Source organism: Miniopterus natalensis, chromosome 1 (assembly GCF_054644295.1).
Source record: "Miniopterus natalensis isolate mMinNat1 chromosome 1, mMinNat1.hap1, whole genome shotgun sequence".
Classification (NCBI taxonomy): domain Eukaryota; kingdom Metazoa; phylum Chordata; class Mammalia; order Chiroptera; family Miniopteridae; genus Miniopterus; species Miniopterus natalensis.
Window position 1 is genome coordinate 158839659 of NC_142081.1, and position 16445 is coordinate 158856103.

The 16445-nt window shown below is 53.7% G+C and overlaps 1 protein-coding gene across 1 annotated transcript; it reads right to left on the reverse strand.

Moving 5' to 3' along the window:
• Positions 1 to 166: 166 nt before the first annotated feature.
• On the reverse strand, positions 167 to 2899 carry STBD1 (starch binding domain 1). The gene is made up of 2 exons (XM_087816347.1): positions 2680 to 2899; positions 167 to 1011 (listed from the first exon to the last, which is right to left on the reverse strand). The coding sequence occupies exons 1-2, from the start codon at positions 2897 to 2899 to the stop codon at positions 167 to 169; spliced, it is 1065 nt and encodes a 354-aa protein (XP_087672473.1).
• Positions 2900 to 16445: the final 13546 nt, after the last annotated feature.

Here is a 16445-nt window from a genome sequence, read left to right on the forward strand (position 1 = left end):
CATTGTCTACGTATATATTTCTGCACATTAGACAAAAGCCACTAGCAAAGCTGAAACTACCTGGCTAAACTTGGACTTATTCTTCCTTCACTTCACAGTGTCCGGTGTGCTCCACAGCCTCAGCCCCTTCCCCTTCCTGCAACAGCCTCAGCACCCTCAAAGCGAATCAGTGGACCCCCCAGCACTTGTGAACCAACTGATCCTCGCGGCCAGTGGCCAGCAGCCTGTTGCTGCACTCTTCCCAGCGCGCCACCCGCCCGTTCTCCACCACCACGAACTTCCACTGCACCAGGGCGCCGGCGGGCAGGGAGACGGAGCGCGCCCAGAGGCCGTGCCTGCTGCGCCGGAGGGGGACGGGGGCGGCCCACCGCCCCAGCCTCTCGTGGTCTCCGGTTACTGCCAGGAGCTGCGCGCCGGTGCGTGTGATGTAGTGGACCTGGAACCGGACGCGGACCTGCCGAGGCTCCGCGGCCACGGCCGCCGCCCCTTCTGTTTTAACATCCAGTTCCTGGCCTCTTGCTTCCGCCACAGTGTTTCTGCCACAGTTCGTTCCCTGGCTCGGGCTTAACGGTGGAGCCTCAAGACTGCCAGCCAACCCGACCTCCCCCCAGGATGAGTGCCTGGACACCACCTCCCAGCCCTCCTGGTCAGCGGAGTCCTGTCTGTCCAGCTGCGCGAGGCTCACTTCTTCCTCACCTCTGTCCAGGGGCAGCTTCTCTGCAAACCTCGGAGCTGCTTCAGCGGGGGTCCCTCGTCCCGCTTGGCACCCCCATTCTCCTGTTCGAGGTTCGTGGCTGTCATTTCCTGAGGGCTCAGCGTGTCCTCTGGAGTAACTAGACGGAGGCGTGGCTGCAGAGTCTGTGTCTGGGGACCGCCCCACAGGAGCCGGCGGTCTCGCACTGTCGCGGTCGCCGCGTTCTCCAGGACTCCGCGGCCGCCACGCTGCGTCCTGCGCGGTCCCAGGGCCTTTGGTCTCTGAAACCAAACATCCGTTGCTTTCTTGAAGATGCTCTATAAAAACAGAACGTAAGTCAGGCCTCATGAGAAAAAAGTAAGCTGGGCTGAGGAAACAGGCTTGGTCGTTGAGGACTTGACCGCTAATCTATCTGCGGTTCACAAAACCTCTCCCGACTGAAGTCAAGGACCTGGGTACCCGGCTCGGAGCCGAACCGATACCGCTGCTAAGAGCGCCCATGTGCCCAACACGAGGCGGCAGAGGCAGGTGTCCGTCCCGCCGCCGCAGGCCGTGCTCTCAGGCCGCCCAGCAAGTCGATTGGCTCCTGTCATCAAAAACGCTGCACAGCCTGTGGGGCCAAGGGCTGGGCGGCCACCCGACCAGCACAGCCCGCGCTCTCCGGGGCCGCGGGCAGCCTCCCTGGGCAAGGGCGGGCAGGGCGCGGGGTGCTCTCTCCGGCCAACCCGGGCCTCGGGGAGCTCTTCAACAAACCGCGGCTTTTCACCTCCCCTCCTGCTGTCCGCTCTCCAAGGTGTTCCTAAGGGATGCACTCCACGCTCGCTCTAGACTGTTTCATTCTTGGCCACCGCATTGATCACCTAAATTGTTCCCTGCGAGGTCAAACTCACCAGTCGCACACCCACCACAGGGGTTTGGTGGGGTGCTGGCTGGGGTTTGGTTTTAAGATTTTTTTATTGATTTTTAGAGAGAAAGGGGGAGGGAGAGAGAAACATCAGGGTGAGAGCGGAGCACCCGCCGGCCGCCTCCTGCACGCCGCCCGCCAGGACGCAGCGGGCAACCCGGGCAGTGTCCCGACCGGGAATCCAGCCCCTCCGGGCGCAGTCCAGGCCCGACCAACTGAGCCGCACGGCCAGGGAACAGGTGGGGGGGGGGTGGTCTTTAATTTTCTCTTTAATGGTGGCGTTGGAAGTGAGATGGAAACATATTACTCTGAATTCCCTCAACCTTTCACCCTGAAACATGAGGTCAGGTAACGTAAACTAAGCTCTCCGCTCGTCCCGCCCCCGGGGGCAGATATTCAGGCGGCCACACGCGAGCGGCATTCCACGAACAATAACGTCCACAGGTGCTTTCAGCGCCAGGCTGGGCCCGGGCGCGCTCGGCAGAGCCAGGCGTTCCGCCGGCGCCCCTCTAAGACGCAGGGGCTTGAACCCAGGAGTCAGGGCCGCTCCGCGCTGCGTCCCCACGGAGTCCCCGCAGCACGTGCCCCGCGACCAGCCAGCCCGCGGCCGTCCCGCCGACGCGTCCAGCGGGCAGTGCTCGCCCGCGCTCCCGCCCGGCTCTCCCGCGGGGGGGCGGGCGCGGGCCCGGCGGCGGAGACGGCGTCCCCGCCCCGGCGGAGGCTGCAGGGCTTGCAGGGTCCCCCTAAACCTCCGCACTGCTTTCCGAGCCCGGGGCGGGGCGCGGCCGCGCGGAGCCCACCCACCTGCGGGGCCCGGGAGGGTCCGCCCGGGACAGAGGCCAGGCGGGGGCCGCCGTGGGACGAACCGCCCCGTCCCCAGGGCCCCGGGGGCCGGGGAGCCCGCGCGGCGCGTGCGCACCAGCGTGGGAAACGCGGGCCGTGGGGAGGGTCCTCGGCGCAGGGAAGCCCGTCCCTGGAGACGGGCTCTGGGGACGCGCGGGGGGGGGGGTATTTCCTCCCCGGGGAACGTCTCAGCCCCGGGCGGATCCGCCCTCGAGGCGCGGGGAGGCGGCCGCGGTACCTGGTTTGGGGAGCAGCTCCCGCCGGCAAGGTCCGGGGCTCAGTCCGCCGCCGCCGCGCCGCTCGTCCCCCGCAGGCGCAGCCTTCCCGGCAGCGGCGCCCTGCCCCTGCCCCTGCCCCTGCCCCGCGCCCCCCTGCCGTCCCTTGTCCCGCAGCAGCCAGACCAGAAGCGCGGCGGCCAGGCCCCCTCCGAGCAGCAGGGCGGACCACACGGCGCCCATGGCGGGCCGCCGCTGCGGGAGACGACGGAGGCCGGACGCGCTCGGGTCGCGCAGTCAAAGCCACACCCACCCCGCCGGCCCCAGCCTTTTACGGCCCGCGCTGGCCCGCGACCCCGCGGAGCCCGGCCCCCGGGACCAGCGCCCGCCCCGCCCCGCCCCCCCGCCGCCCCGCCGCCCCGCGCTCCCGCCGCCCCGCCGCCCCGCCGCCCCGCCGCCCCGCGCGACGCGCGCGCCTTCCCGACGTTTTTCATTTTCGACTCCGCCGGTCGCCGGGTCCAGGGCACCGGGCGCCCCGTCCACGTGTGTGTCGCACCCGCCAGGAACCCAGTGCCGCCGGCGCCCCCCGCCCGGCCGGCGCCCCGCGCCCCGCGCCTCCCCGCACGGACGGACCCCGTAGCCGCGCGGCCGGCGGGGGCGGGAGGTTTCCCGAGCTTAGGCCCCGAGAGGCCGCCGTGCGCCCGGCCGCCGAGGGAGCGCGGCGTGGACGGGGCGAGCCAGGCGCGGCCGGCGGGGAGCCCGGGGCCTGGTGCGCGCTGCGCTGCGCCTCCTGTCGGGCGCCCAGCCCCCCGAGCCTGCGCCCCCGAGGGACCGGGCGGGGCGCCGACCCTCCCACCCGCTTCCCTGCGCTGCTTCCTCCGCGACCTTTTTCGGGCGATTGTAGCAAAACGCGCGCCCTCGGGTGCGGGCTGGGTGTTGCCCGGGACGAGCCCCCGCAGGCGGGCCCGTTACACAAACCGAGCCGCCCGGTGCCGAGCGCCGGCCGGGTGCGCCCGGACCTCGGACTTGATCTCGCAAACACCGCCTGAGCTAAGAGTCACACGCATTTATTTTGTTAAACATCCAGACGCAGTGCAGTCAACCTGGAGACCGAGTCGGCTTTACGGCCTCACCTGCGGCCGGGCGGCCGCCCACCAGCCACGGGGGGCCTCTGGGGCGCCGCTCGACGGGGAGGGTCGGGGGGCACGACCGACAGGACGGGGAGGGTCATTTGGGGGCTGGGACGCTTCGGGACGAAGAGTCCTTATTACGCAGACCGCTCCCCTTCCCACGGGGGACAAAGCCGCCCGTGCGACGGATTCCCTTCGGGGGTGACTGGGGACCCCGTGCCGGCTGATCAAGGCGATGTTTCTGGGAGCAGACGAACCTGCAGTTAGAGCAGGATGTAAGTCTAGGTTTGTAAACATGGGCTTTTAGCAAGAGTGACACCATTTGGGGCTGGTAGATTTTTTTTTCTTTAACATTTTCTAGATTCACCCCTCTCCTGATGGGATGGTTTCACAGCCCACCTTCAGCTGACGGTTCCCACGTCTGCGCCTGCGGGGTGACCTCCCTTTGCAGGACGCCCCCCCCCCCCCCCCGCAGGCCGCGGCCCGCCAGCAGCCGCCTTGGAACAGCTGCTGAAGGGACGCGCTGGGGAAAAGGAGCGGCTCCGACGTGCGCGCTGGGTCGGAGCGCAGCCCGCAGAGGGCGCGAGGCTCGCCCCTGAAGCTGCGGCGGGGGCGCCTGCTGGGTGCGGCCAGGAGCCCTGCGGGCACGGGGAGCCGGAGGGGGGCCACCAACCGGGCCTCCCCTCCGGCATGAAAATAGGCACCACTCGAACCCTGAACTCCCGACCTTCCTGCCCAAACCTGCTGCTTGCCCGGCTTTCTTCTCGGGAAATGGCAACCACAGCCCTTCCCATTGCTGGAAAAACGTCAGCTTAGAGCCATCCCGACTCTCCTTTTATCCCCTCTCTCGGAGCAGAAGCAAGTCCTGCCACGTGTTCCTCTAAATACGTTCAGAATTCCGCTTCTCTGCGCAGCAGGTGCCGCCCTGGCCCGCCACCATCATCTCCGTCCTGCATCATTGCTGTCACTTCTCACTGCTCCCCCAGCTTCCGCCCCTGAGCCCCCGCTGGCTGCGGCCAGAGCCTCAGTCAGAACACACACTCCCATCGTCTGCTTCTCGGCGAGACCCCCGACTGCTCCACATCTCAGGGAGAAAACCTCTGGACCCCGCAGGACCTGTCCCCTGACCTCTCTGGGCTCACAGCCATCTGTCCCTCCTGCAGCTCCCCGAGTCCTGGCCTGGAGCCATCCGGGCGCCCCCTGTCCCCCTGCCCTCCTCAGGGCTGTGGCTCCGCCCTGGGAGCCCTTCCCCAGCAACCCAATTTTAATTACAACCCCCTGCTCCCCCTACCCTTCCCTGGCTTTATTTTGGTCCTTCGCATCTAGGGAACCACTTCTAATTCGCTGTTTATCCCATGCATTTGCTTTGTCTACCTTCTCTCTCCTCTGTAGGGTGTAAACTACGTGAAAGCAGGGTTCACTGTCCTTCGCTCTCTGTGAGTCCCCGGAGCCTGGAACATTCCCAGGGCGGTGCCTCCAAAGGTGCAGCTTGAGTGAACGAGTTGAAGAGCTCCATGTACGCCCGCCTGGAGCATCACTGTCGCCTTCTTTCTATAGATTCTATGTGCGTTTTTAATACAGTGCAGATGTTTGTCAGGGTTTCGTGTCCTAAGTTAATTAGGGATTCAGTGACAGACTTTTTAACGACCGCTAAAGTTTAAGACCACTGACAACCACCCATGCATCTCACTTCAGGCAGCCTTCCCATAGCAAAGCCAATCTTGAGATGAGTATGAAAATAATGAAAAGTGGTAGTAAAGCTATATTTTTAAGAAGATTAGTGTCACTGTAAGAAACATCATTCTCTTTGTGGACTATGTCTTTTGTGGACTGTAACTCTATTGTGGAACGTGTCTTATTAACTGCTGCTTAAAACTTAAGACTATTATAGATCTAATTTTAAAAATCAGAATTTTGTAGAAAAATGTAGATTTGTTCTATATCCTGTTGTCAAATTAAAAACTTGATGCCATAGGATGTCCTTGGATGTTACAAGCTCTAACGCCAATAGAACGATTTTATAAATAGGATGAAAATCCTGGAACATTTCCTTTTTATTTTCTCACTGATAGCTTCGGTTGCTGCTTCATTGGTCAAAGTATCTTTATCAGCGTGCTAATGAATAAAACCTGAATCTATGAAATCTTAGAATGCAATCCCTACTATTCATTTCTAATACCTAGAAGGCTCTTAATAAAGTTTCTTGTTGTCATCAATTTCTATTTCATTGATGAAAACTATAACCAAAAAATGACACAGTTCTTCTCAACCCATCAGAATTCTTTTTACATTGTATCAGGTTTATCATGCAACCTTTTTAAGGAACATTATTTGCCTTTTCTAAACTTAAAATGTTGATTCATTAATTTCTGTGCTGCTGCTCTAAAAAATACTCCATTTACTACCATATTCCTTAAAAGTCTATTCTAAAAACATTCTTAGAGCACTGATAACACTGCGTTTATCCCTATACAACTGCAAAATAATGTTATTTGCCTCTAAATAGAAGACCTTTGAGCCTGGGGAGGCAGATTCCTCAGGGGTGAGGGAGGGAGGTGCTGAGTCCTGTGCGATGGGTTAACTGTGAGGCACTAGCAGGGGGCTGGAACTGGGCTCTGTGGTTTAAGAAGAGATACTGGAAATTCCTCATAGGCGGGCGGCAATTAAATCCATAACAGAGATTAATGTTTTGAAGGGAAATCAAGAATGAGCGTAACTTCAGCCCTTTGCATAATTTCAAGAAGAAAGATTGGAAAGCTATTGCTAATTATATGGCAATTATGTCTTGATGTAATATTTTAGACGCCATAGGTAGTGCCCATGTTCTAACTGATTATTATTCTATGAAACAGTATAAATAGATAGGTATAAATACAGATGGATATTTTAAAGATTATATATATATATTCTTTCTCTAACCTCCTGCAAGAAAAGATTGGTCACTGCTGGTGTAGAGTGAATACGACAAAGCATGCACAGCAGCTTTATTTAAAGCGGGTGGGAAGGAAGAGCTAGGGGAGAGAGAATGGGGCCCTTGTTTCCAAAGTCAGGCACAGAAGGAGGTGGGGAGCGGGGAACGGGGGTGTCCCTGGACAAGCGTGTAAGCGGGAAGAGGACTGACTGCGGGGTTTGGAGTTGACACGGCGGGGGTCATGGGCAGCTGCGGTGCTTGCAGGGCTGGGAGCTGGGTCCGGGAGGCCGGGTGTGATGTGAAGGCCGAGAGCCCATCGCTGAGGGGTCCTTTCCTGAGAAACGTGGAGGCGAAAGGTGGGAGAGAAATGCAGGTGTTGCCTGAGAGCAGCACAGGGCCCGGGGGAGTCCTTGCCGCGGGAGAGCGAGCGGGCAGAAGGGAGCCCTGGGGACCGGCCGAGGGTGTGAGCGGCCAGGACACCTTCCTGGGCCTCGCGGGAGGGAGAGGAGGCCACGGGAAGGGGCTGAGGCTCCGGGAAGCAGGGGGGGCAGCGCTGGGACGAGGGACCTCTCCCTCACTGAGCCTGTTCATTCTTCAGTCACCTCCCCTGGCGTTGCCCTCCTGTCATTCCCAGTGCTCTCGGCCCCTCCAAGGTCCCCGGTCTGTGTCCAGACAACGCAGTGGCACCTCCGCACCCCCTGCCCTCTGGCCGTGACCTTCTCCCCCACCTCTAAAGTACAGGCTCTGCCCCCAGGCTAAGTTCAACCCCGTGTTTGCCTCCAAGGCGGCAGTGACCTGGCCCCACGACCTCTCCAGGCCTTTCTCTTACCATTACCTGCCCCCAGCCAGGGTGGGCCTCTCTCTCTGGAACCCTCACCCGTTGGTCTAGACGTTTCCTAAGGGCCCCTTTCTTCCATGAAACTCCCCAGCCCCCGATCCCACCCCACGGCCCCCAGACCTCACATTGATACACCATTTTCATTGAACTCTAACTACATATTATAACTCTCTTAGAGCAAAATATGAGATTTTCTCTTACAGTATAATTATTTTTATAGTTCATCTCATCCCCATATTACATTATAAATTTCTTGAGGGCCAGCGTTTTATTCTTTGTATCCCCTGGAATGCAAAGGCTATTGTCTAACAGGCTCTTTTAGTATTTGTGTTCATTGAGTTCCTAATAGATGCCGGCACTGGGCTAAGTGCTGTACAGGGACTATGTCACGTAAACCCTGCGAGCAGCAGTCTGCACAAGGCCTCACAGATGATTAGTGACCGAGCTGGGATTCAGACTCTGTATCCTGACCCCCCAGGACCCATGCCTGAAACTCTACAGGGTGCCTCTCCACCCCCCCAAATGTATACACACTTTGAGTAATTATAAAGGCAGTGTTTATTAGAATACATTTCATCTTCACTTAACAGCTGTCAGCTGATAAAGTGTGTATAGATTCTGGGGGGACACCCTGTAGTTACACTGAATCATAACGATTATTAAACCAAATTTCAAGGCACAAGTTTGGAAGTGCGTGCGGAAAGCTGGACCTGTGACAGCAGAGAACTCCCCTGGCAGTGGCCCAAGGTGTGTGAATGGCGGCCTTGCTCTTGCTTTGTGGCCCCTCTGCAGGCCCCGGCCCTGGCCTCATGGGGAAAGGCACGCACCGCACCAGCACCTGTCCGCTGCTGTCAAGCCTCTGGCTCCCGTTGCTCCTTGTCACATTAACCACACGCCCAACCTTTCTGCAAAGTCACACGGAGCTGCCCTGCTTCAGGTTTCACAGAGGCATTTTCTCCCTGCAGCTGTTTGCAAATCTCTGACTCATCTCAGTTCCAGAATAGACTCCAGGCTGAGACCTCTCATGCTAAATGATAAAACCTAGAGAGAAAAGCAAACTCTGTGCGGGGAGAGCTTGCTCATTTTACAGAAAAAAAATAAAGTTAGATTACTACTTTGTATGTACCACACCAATCGGTGGACTCTAGATAGAATAAAGTCCTAAAGGTAAATGGCAAACTACAAAGCTAATAGGACAAATTCCAGGAGACAGTCACTGTGACTTGCATAACATAGGAGGTCAAAAAATGCCATGACTTTATCAAGGTAAAGCTATCTGGTCAATGAAGCATGCCACAGACAAAGTTATCGGGTACGTCCACATGGGGAGAAGGTTTGAGTGTTATTAAACCCGACAAGGGATTAATATGTGGATATACAATGAACTAGAAAAAACTGACCAAAAAAGGACATGAGCTCCAGCGTAAATGGACAGGGGATGCTTTTCCCTGGTGCCTAGAATGATGCCTGGAATGTAACAGACACTAATATTTTGTTGAATAAATGAATGGTTAGCTAAAAGATGCAGAAATGCTCAAATTCACTGGTCATCAGATAAATGCAAACTTAAACAGTGCTATTGCACCATTTTACATTCATCAGAAAGGCAAATATTAGAAAGAAGATGGATGCTGTGGGGTGAGGGGAGTAAATAGCTACAAACAATCTGGAGAACCATCTGGGAAAATTTTGTGAAATTAGGTATGTAGAGACCCATGACCAGCAATCCCACTCCTGAACATGTGTGGCCCAGAGGAAACTTTGCACAAGACTGTAAGGGGAAAATATGATGCTATCTGGAGCAACCGTAAATTCAAGACCACCTAGCTGCCCATCAGGTGAAATTGCTAAATAAACAAGGTAGATGCCTATGAAATACTATGCAGTAGTTAGAACATAGTAAGGCAATTAAATCTGAAGTACATAATAGTGACTAAAAAGTAAGAAACAATAAGATTTCTAGTATTTATGTAATTTGAAAAGACATATGCACTTAAAATAACCCCACTTAAGTTTCAAAGATACATGCATACATAATTTAAGGCAAATTCTTTTTTTTATTTATTTAATATATCTTTATTGATTTCAGAGAGAGGAAATGAGAAAGAGAAAGAGAGAGAGAGAGAGAAACATCAGTGATGAGAGAGTCATTGATCAGCTGCCTCCTGCAAGCCCCCGACTGGGGATGGAGCCCGAAACCCAGGCATGTGCCCTGACCGGGAATCGAACCCCGATCTCCTGGACCCCAGGTCTAAGCTCCACCACTGAGCCATGCCCCGGCCGGGCAAGGTGAATTCTTAAACAAATTAAAGAGAGTGTCTTCAGGGGACGAAAGGATAGGACTGGGCATTGGAATAAAGGAGGAATGAATGAATAACCAGAGAGGGGCCTTACTCAGACCAGTGCAGGTAACAGCTCTGAACTAGGACTTCTCCAACTTAACCGGGCAGAGGATGCACCGGAGATGCTGCTAAATACAGATTCCTGTTCAGTGGGGCTGGGCTGGGGCCTGGATTTCTGCTTCTCCAATGAGCTGCCCGTCAATACTGCTGGTCTGTGGACTTCGCTTTAAGTAGCAAGGACACTGGGAGTGAGGCTAACTCAGATCTGGGAGACTTGAAGAGGAAGGGGGAAGGAAGGGAAGGGATCAGCAAAGGGGGAAACGGAGCTTATTCGGGGTGGTGTCGGGGCCTCCAGAGCCGGGGCAGCGGGGAGAACACACAAAGGGAAGAGCCAGTAGGTGATCGGCTCTGTCTGCTTCTTGGAGCCAGCCGTGCCAGGCTATGCCACGCACGCCAACTCTTCACCCAAGGGGAAACAATTCAAATAATCGTAGCAAAGAACAAAAGACTCCCCCTTCCCACCAGGCGCAAACTGTTACTTGAGAATGTAGTTGGGAATTCTCCTCAGAAAGGTCGTCTAACCCCTCTCCCCAAAGCCATCCCTTCAGGGCCACATCAGGCTGGCGGCCCCGATTCTCCATCCCACACCCACTGGTGGCTGTTACATCTCACATCACTCGCCCTGCTACCTGATCACTCGACGGTGAGTTTCCCTCAGTGGAGTATAAAAGGCAGGGAATTTACAGGCTTTTCCTAGTGTCCCATAGCATGCCCAGAGCCCTGCACATTAGGGCTCAAAATATGTATTGAATGAATGAATGAATGAATGAATGAATGAATGAATGAATGACTATCAGGAATGGTGAAGCTCTAAAATGTATTAAATTATAGGACATAAATGTCTAGAAAAAACGTTTAAAGAACTGACAGTTATCTTCTTGGGAGAGAGGGAGGGCCGTCAGAAAAGGACAGGCCTGAACAAAACTGTGATGAGGACAAAGTTTGGGGCGCCCCTTATCCCCCGATTCTTGTCTTTTTCCTCTTGAGTATTATTCTTCAACTGTTTCCTGGTCCCTCCCACCCAGCCCACCATGGGGGGCACTTAGTATTGCTGTCTGTTAACATGTCAAAAAAAAGGTTGATGTGTCACTAACACCTTAGAGGGAATTTGCTTGATATTTTAAAGCAAATCTGGAGAGAGAACAAACTAAAAGAGTCTATTTCTAATGGAAGAACGTCACCCCTGGGCACCTGCCCGGGAGGGGCGCTGCGGGAGGCAAGGCTTGCCCGGCTCCCCGCCCCGGATGTGCAGCACTGTCTGTTCCGCTCAGAGAAAGTGGGCCCGGGCCTGCGCCCTTGCCCCTGCCCCAGGGCAAGAATGGGCTAAGTCACAAAGAAACATAACAGAGCAAATCATTTCTTAAGTGGTCAAAGTCACCAACAACAGAAAAGGCACAAGTTAAAACAAGATACAAAATTTTGTCTATCAAATTGGCATAGATTCTTTTTTTTTACGACAAAACTCAACATTGGCAAAGATGCTAAGGAAAAGGCACTCACATTCAGCTTGTGAAAGTGGGAAAAGAGACACACTCTTTGGAGAAAAATTGGGCACGATATACCCAAAGCCTTAAAAAACAAAACAATAAATAAGCAATTCTCTCCCCCCCACCTCTCTCTCTCTCCCCCTGAATCTTGGGTAAGCAGAGGCCAGGGATGCTGCTAAACGTCCTACAATCCACAGGACAGCCCCAACAACAAAGAAAAATCCTGTTTAAAATATCAACAGTGCAGAGGTAGAAAAACTGCCCTAAAGCGTGCGATCCAAGAGAAAGCAAGGGGGAGGCACAGTGCCTTTTATGACCGAGTCTTGGAAACCAGCACTGTGACCACCACCTTCTATTCCCTGGAAGGAAGCCGCTAAGTACAGGCCACACTCAAGAAGACAACTAAGCTTCTCCTCGAAGGAAAGAGTAACAAAGAATTTGGGGGCATATTTGAAGATTTGCACCGTTTGTCCCCCAGACATAAATCACTTACATTCCTCTCACAGGCAAAATACGCTTATCCCTTTACCGGGTTCTTTCTTTTGGTCAACCTGGCAGCGTTTATGTCGATGTAATTCTTCAAAAATCTTCTCAGGTCTCCTATGAATCTTATTGGGTCCACACTATTATTCAAAAGGCGAACCCACAAATCTCTTCAAGATAAGCCCTTCTCTACCTTGAGATTCTGCTGCAGAACAGCATCCTTCAGTTTCCTAGGAGCTCTGTTGTTTAATTGAGAGAGTCTGCAAGGCACACTTTAAAAATGTTAGGAGGACTTGACTGGACGGTGCTCTGAGGCATCACCTTTGATCTTTCTGAGGCCTTATCAAGGGGTTAAACAGTCACATCCTTGGATTCATCTTTGAACTCTGTTTTCCTGGAAGTGTCCCTTTTTTAAATATATATATATATATATTTATTGATTTCAGAGAGAGAGGAAGGGAGAGGGAGAGAGAGAGAGAGAGAAACATCAATGATGATCAGCTGCCTCCTGCACGCTCCCTCCTGGGAATCGAGCCCAAAACCTGGGCATGTGCCCTGACCAGGAATCGAACCTCGATCTCCTGGATCCTAGGTCGACTTTCAATAGCTGCGCTATGCTGGTTGGGCTGGAAGTGTCCTTTTGATCTTGGCTTAATTTAAATCATTTAAATCATTTCTTAATTTAAACATAACTTGTCATCTGAGAGGATAGGAATCTTTAAAACCATCAAGTCCTGCCCTAGCTGGTTTGCTCAGTGGTTAGAGCACTGGCCCACGGTCGGGGTGCATGCGGGAGGCATCCAATCACTGCGTCTCTCTCACATCAGTGTCTCTCCCTCTCTTCTGCTCCTTCTGGAAAGCAATGGAAAAATATCCTCAGGTGAAGACTCAAATAAATTAATTGAATGAATGAATAAATAATAAAACCATCAAGTCCTGGTTCCTTTTTATTTAACTGTCCTTCTTTCAGCTCATCTCTACTTTTTTGCATTTTATCATAAGCAGCAAAAAGAAACCAGGCAATCCCTTGAAGTGAAAATCTTAGTTACATCCCCAGTTCATTAGGTGCCTTTCCTGCTTTCCACGTTACTTCACGGGACAGTGTGGCCAACCTTCCTGCTTTCACACCAAGAGAACATTTCCCCCCGTTTCCAACAGCGTTTATCTAATTTTCTGCAGCCTGCCCTCATGGCCTCCTCAAAGCCCACGAGCCTTCTGCGAAGTTTCTTCAAAGCCTCTACGCTTTCACTGACCCTCTCCTCAAAGCTCTTCCAGCTTCAGCCCACGACCCAGTTCCCCTGCTCTCTTCCACAGTTTAGGTTCTGGTTACAGCGATATCCCACTTCCAGGACCAAAATCTATATTAGTTACTTATTGCTGCATAACAAATAACCCCTAAACTTAACGGCTTAAAACAACAAACATTAGAGTAGTTTTTGCGGGTCAGGAGCTCAGGAGCAATTAGCTGGGTGGTCCTGGCTCAGGAGCCCTCCTATGGTCAGCGGGCTGCAGCCCCATCTGAAGGCTTCCCTGGGCTGGAGGACGCGCTTCCAGGGCTGTCTGCAGGGGCTTCAGCTCCTCGGCGTGCAGGCCTCTCCACGGGCGGCCCGCGTGTCTCCCCAACACGGAGGCGAGTCTCTTCCAGGGCAGACAACCCAAGTGGAAACAAGGAGGGAGCCACAATACCTCTCATAATTTAGTTCAGAATTCGCACCTCATCACTTCTCCCACATTCTTAATCTTTGTTGTTGTTGCTGGGTTTTATTTTGTTGTTACTATTTCCCCACCTACTTATTTCTTAAAGTCAACTCTAGGCACGTCCCTACCTCAAGGGGAAAGGAATTAGACACCATGTTTTGAAGAAAGGAGTATATCAACTCGTGGACATTAAATAAACAAAGACTCCCACCCCTCAAATCAGTAAATCTTTAGGACACTTTGAAGGTATCTCTTGTCTTGCAGCTGTTGAACTGAGGGGGGGGGGGAATTGATCCTTTATTTGCTGAATTGAAGTAACACTTGAATTCAGAGCTTTGCCAGATCGCTATGTGAAGGTGGAGCACTGTGTAGGGAAGAGTGAGACCCTGAATGCTGAGATGGAACAGATGGGAAGATTCAGATCGCGTCAAGCTCCCTCAACTCCCAAACCTACGGAAATGCGCCGCTCAGATCTCCTGCGGCAGGGAGGATGTTATTCTGGACCCAGCTGCAGCCCCTCTGGGTGCTCCGCCCTCACACTAAGGCCGTGCTCCCTTAGCACGGGGAAATACGAAGGCCGGCCCATTCTGGCAAGATGTGAGGGTCCTCCTCTCGGCAACTTCAACTTGAGCGCCCGCCACTGGCCTGGCCAAAGCTTTATTCGAGTTGTGCCGCAGCTCAAGGTCCTTCCAACCCTCCTTCCTTCCCTCTCTCCTTGCTCAGGGACCACACAGGCATCATAACCTAAAGGCTCTCCTTATCTTCTGCTCCCTCCCCCGGTAAACCCCTTGAACACCTAATCCCATTTGGCCATTTGCTTCATGGCAGACTCAGCTTAACCAGCCTTCCTTGTCAGAGAAATTCTCCGTACGCCCCTGTGATATGCGGCTTTTCCCACCTTGAGCGAAGGCCTCAATGACCTTTGTGGAAATAACCTGGCAGGAGGCTGGGGAAGCCAATTCTCTTTATTCTTTACCCTTAACCTCCCTCATTGCCTTGAATCCTACCATCGGTAATGTGCCAGCGACAGCTTGTATCACCTCACAAAAGCCAACTGTTAAATGTTAAGAAATTCAGGTAAGTTCATTGGTAAACACAGTCATTATTAAATATACTACAGTTTAAAAAATTACATTAAAACCAAAGGTAATAAAAAACTCAAAAACTCATCACTTCCTAGTTATTAACAGCTTTCCGTTATTATCTATACTCTTGAGGTTGTTTGTGTCTCTCCTATCTGGGCGTTGGAAATAACATGTAATGGTTGCTACTTGCACTTCCCTTTGGATTCTGGAGGCCAGATATAGATGCGCTGTTTCAGCTCTTTTCTTCGGTAATCTGAGAGGCTGCCAGCTTGAGGGCAGCCTGAAGCAAGAGGAGGCTTTTGGCTGGTCCAGAAAGCTCTGCCCCTGATCCAGAGAATCCGGCGGGCTTGCAGCACCTGTGGCACACGGCAGCTTTGGCAGGTGCAGAAAGCGAAGCAGAGCACAGGGCCCCCAGGGGTTTGCAGCCGAGCCAGGAACTCTGTGGCATCGAACTGTTCTCCCTCGGAGACTCCAGTCTTGACTTGCCCCTTGGCGCTAGTAAACACAGCAGTTTGGTTGTGAGACATCAGGTAACCAAGCAACTGGTGCTCCTCATAACCTGGGGCCGCCTGAGCCACCAAGCCACAAAGCCAGCCAGCATTTCGTGAGCGCGCCCAATGCGCCAGGCTCCGTGCTAAGCCCCCTACTTGTAACATTCCCTCTACTCCTCCCCACGGTCCTGGGAGATGGTACTGTTGTTGCTGTTATCCCTGCTTTAGAAAACTGGAGCGGAGCGGGGATAAACAATCTGCTGGGTAACCACATAGCTCATACGTGGCAGAGCTTGATTTGAACCCAGGCCCTTTGGCTCCAAAGTCTACACATTTAATTACCAAATTATATTGCTTCTCATGATCAAGGGGAAGTTTTCTGTATGGGACTGGGCTTGACCAGAAACTGGAGACACAACAAATGGCACGGTGTGCTCGCTCCCACCACACCACCGTTCAGCCTGCACATCTGACCTGCGGACGTCCTCGAAGTCCAGGTGGCTGAACAGACAACCGGCAGAATATGATGGCACCAGCACAAGTGACCTGCCACCACACTGGAGCCCAACGCAGGGTGGCCCTGAGAACAACCGAGAAGGGGAATTTTCCAGTAGACAAATTTTTAACTATTTCAACCTGGTGACCACTGTGTCTGAATAGAAAAATGGTCTGAGGTACATGTGTCAGTAGCCGGTGGTTTAGCTCAACCACCAGAGACTTGGAAGGATCAAGAAGGTAGGGCTGGTGACAAGCATATTAGGGGGAAGAGGAATACAGGGGATCTCTCAGAAAGGACCCAGGGTATAAGGATATTTGGTTCTTCCCTCCCGTTTTTTTTTATAATCCTCATGGGAGGATATTTTTTCCATTGCTTTTCAGAGAGAGTGGAAGGGAGAGAGAGAGAAACATTGATGTGAAAGAGACACATCGATTGGTTGCCTCCCACATGGGGGTGGAGCCTGCCACTGAGGTACGTGCCCTTGGCCGGAATCGAACCCTGGACCCTTCAGTCCACAGGCCGAAGCTCTAACCACTGAGCCAAACCGGCGAGGGCAGGATGTTTGGTTCTTTGTGAATAACCACCGAAAGCCTCCACTGTGGAGGAAGCAGTCAATAACCAGGTGGAAAGGTTGGCCCGACTCCGCGTGTCAGCCTTGCTTCTTTCTCTAGGCGCTCCAGCGTTGCCCAGTGATCTCACGAACAAAGTGGACATGGAGGCAGAAATGCAGGCTGTATGTGGCTTCAGCAACTTGGATTTCCCCTC

Excerpts from the sequence above, each read along its gene's own strand:
- STBD1 (XM_087816347.1), bottom strand. The coding sequence starts at position 2,899 with ATGGGCGCCGTGTGGTCCGCCCTGCTGCTCGGAGGGGGCCTGGCCGCC. Across the intron at positions 1,012-2,679 it reads GGAGCTGCTCCCCAAACCAG|AGCATCTTCAAGAAAGCAAC; the intron begins GTACCGCGGCCG and ends CTGTTTTTATAG.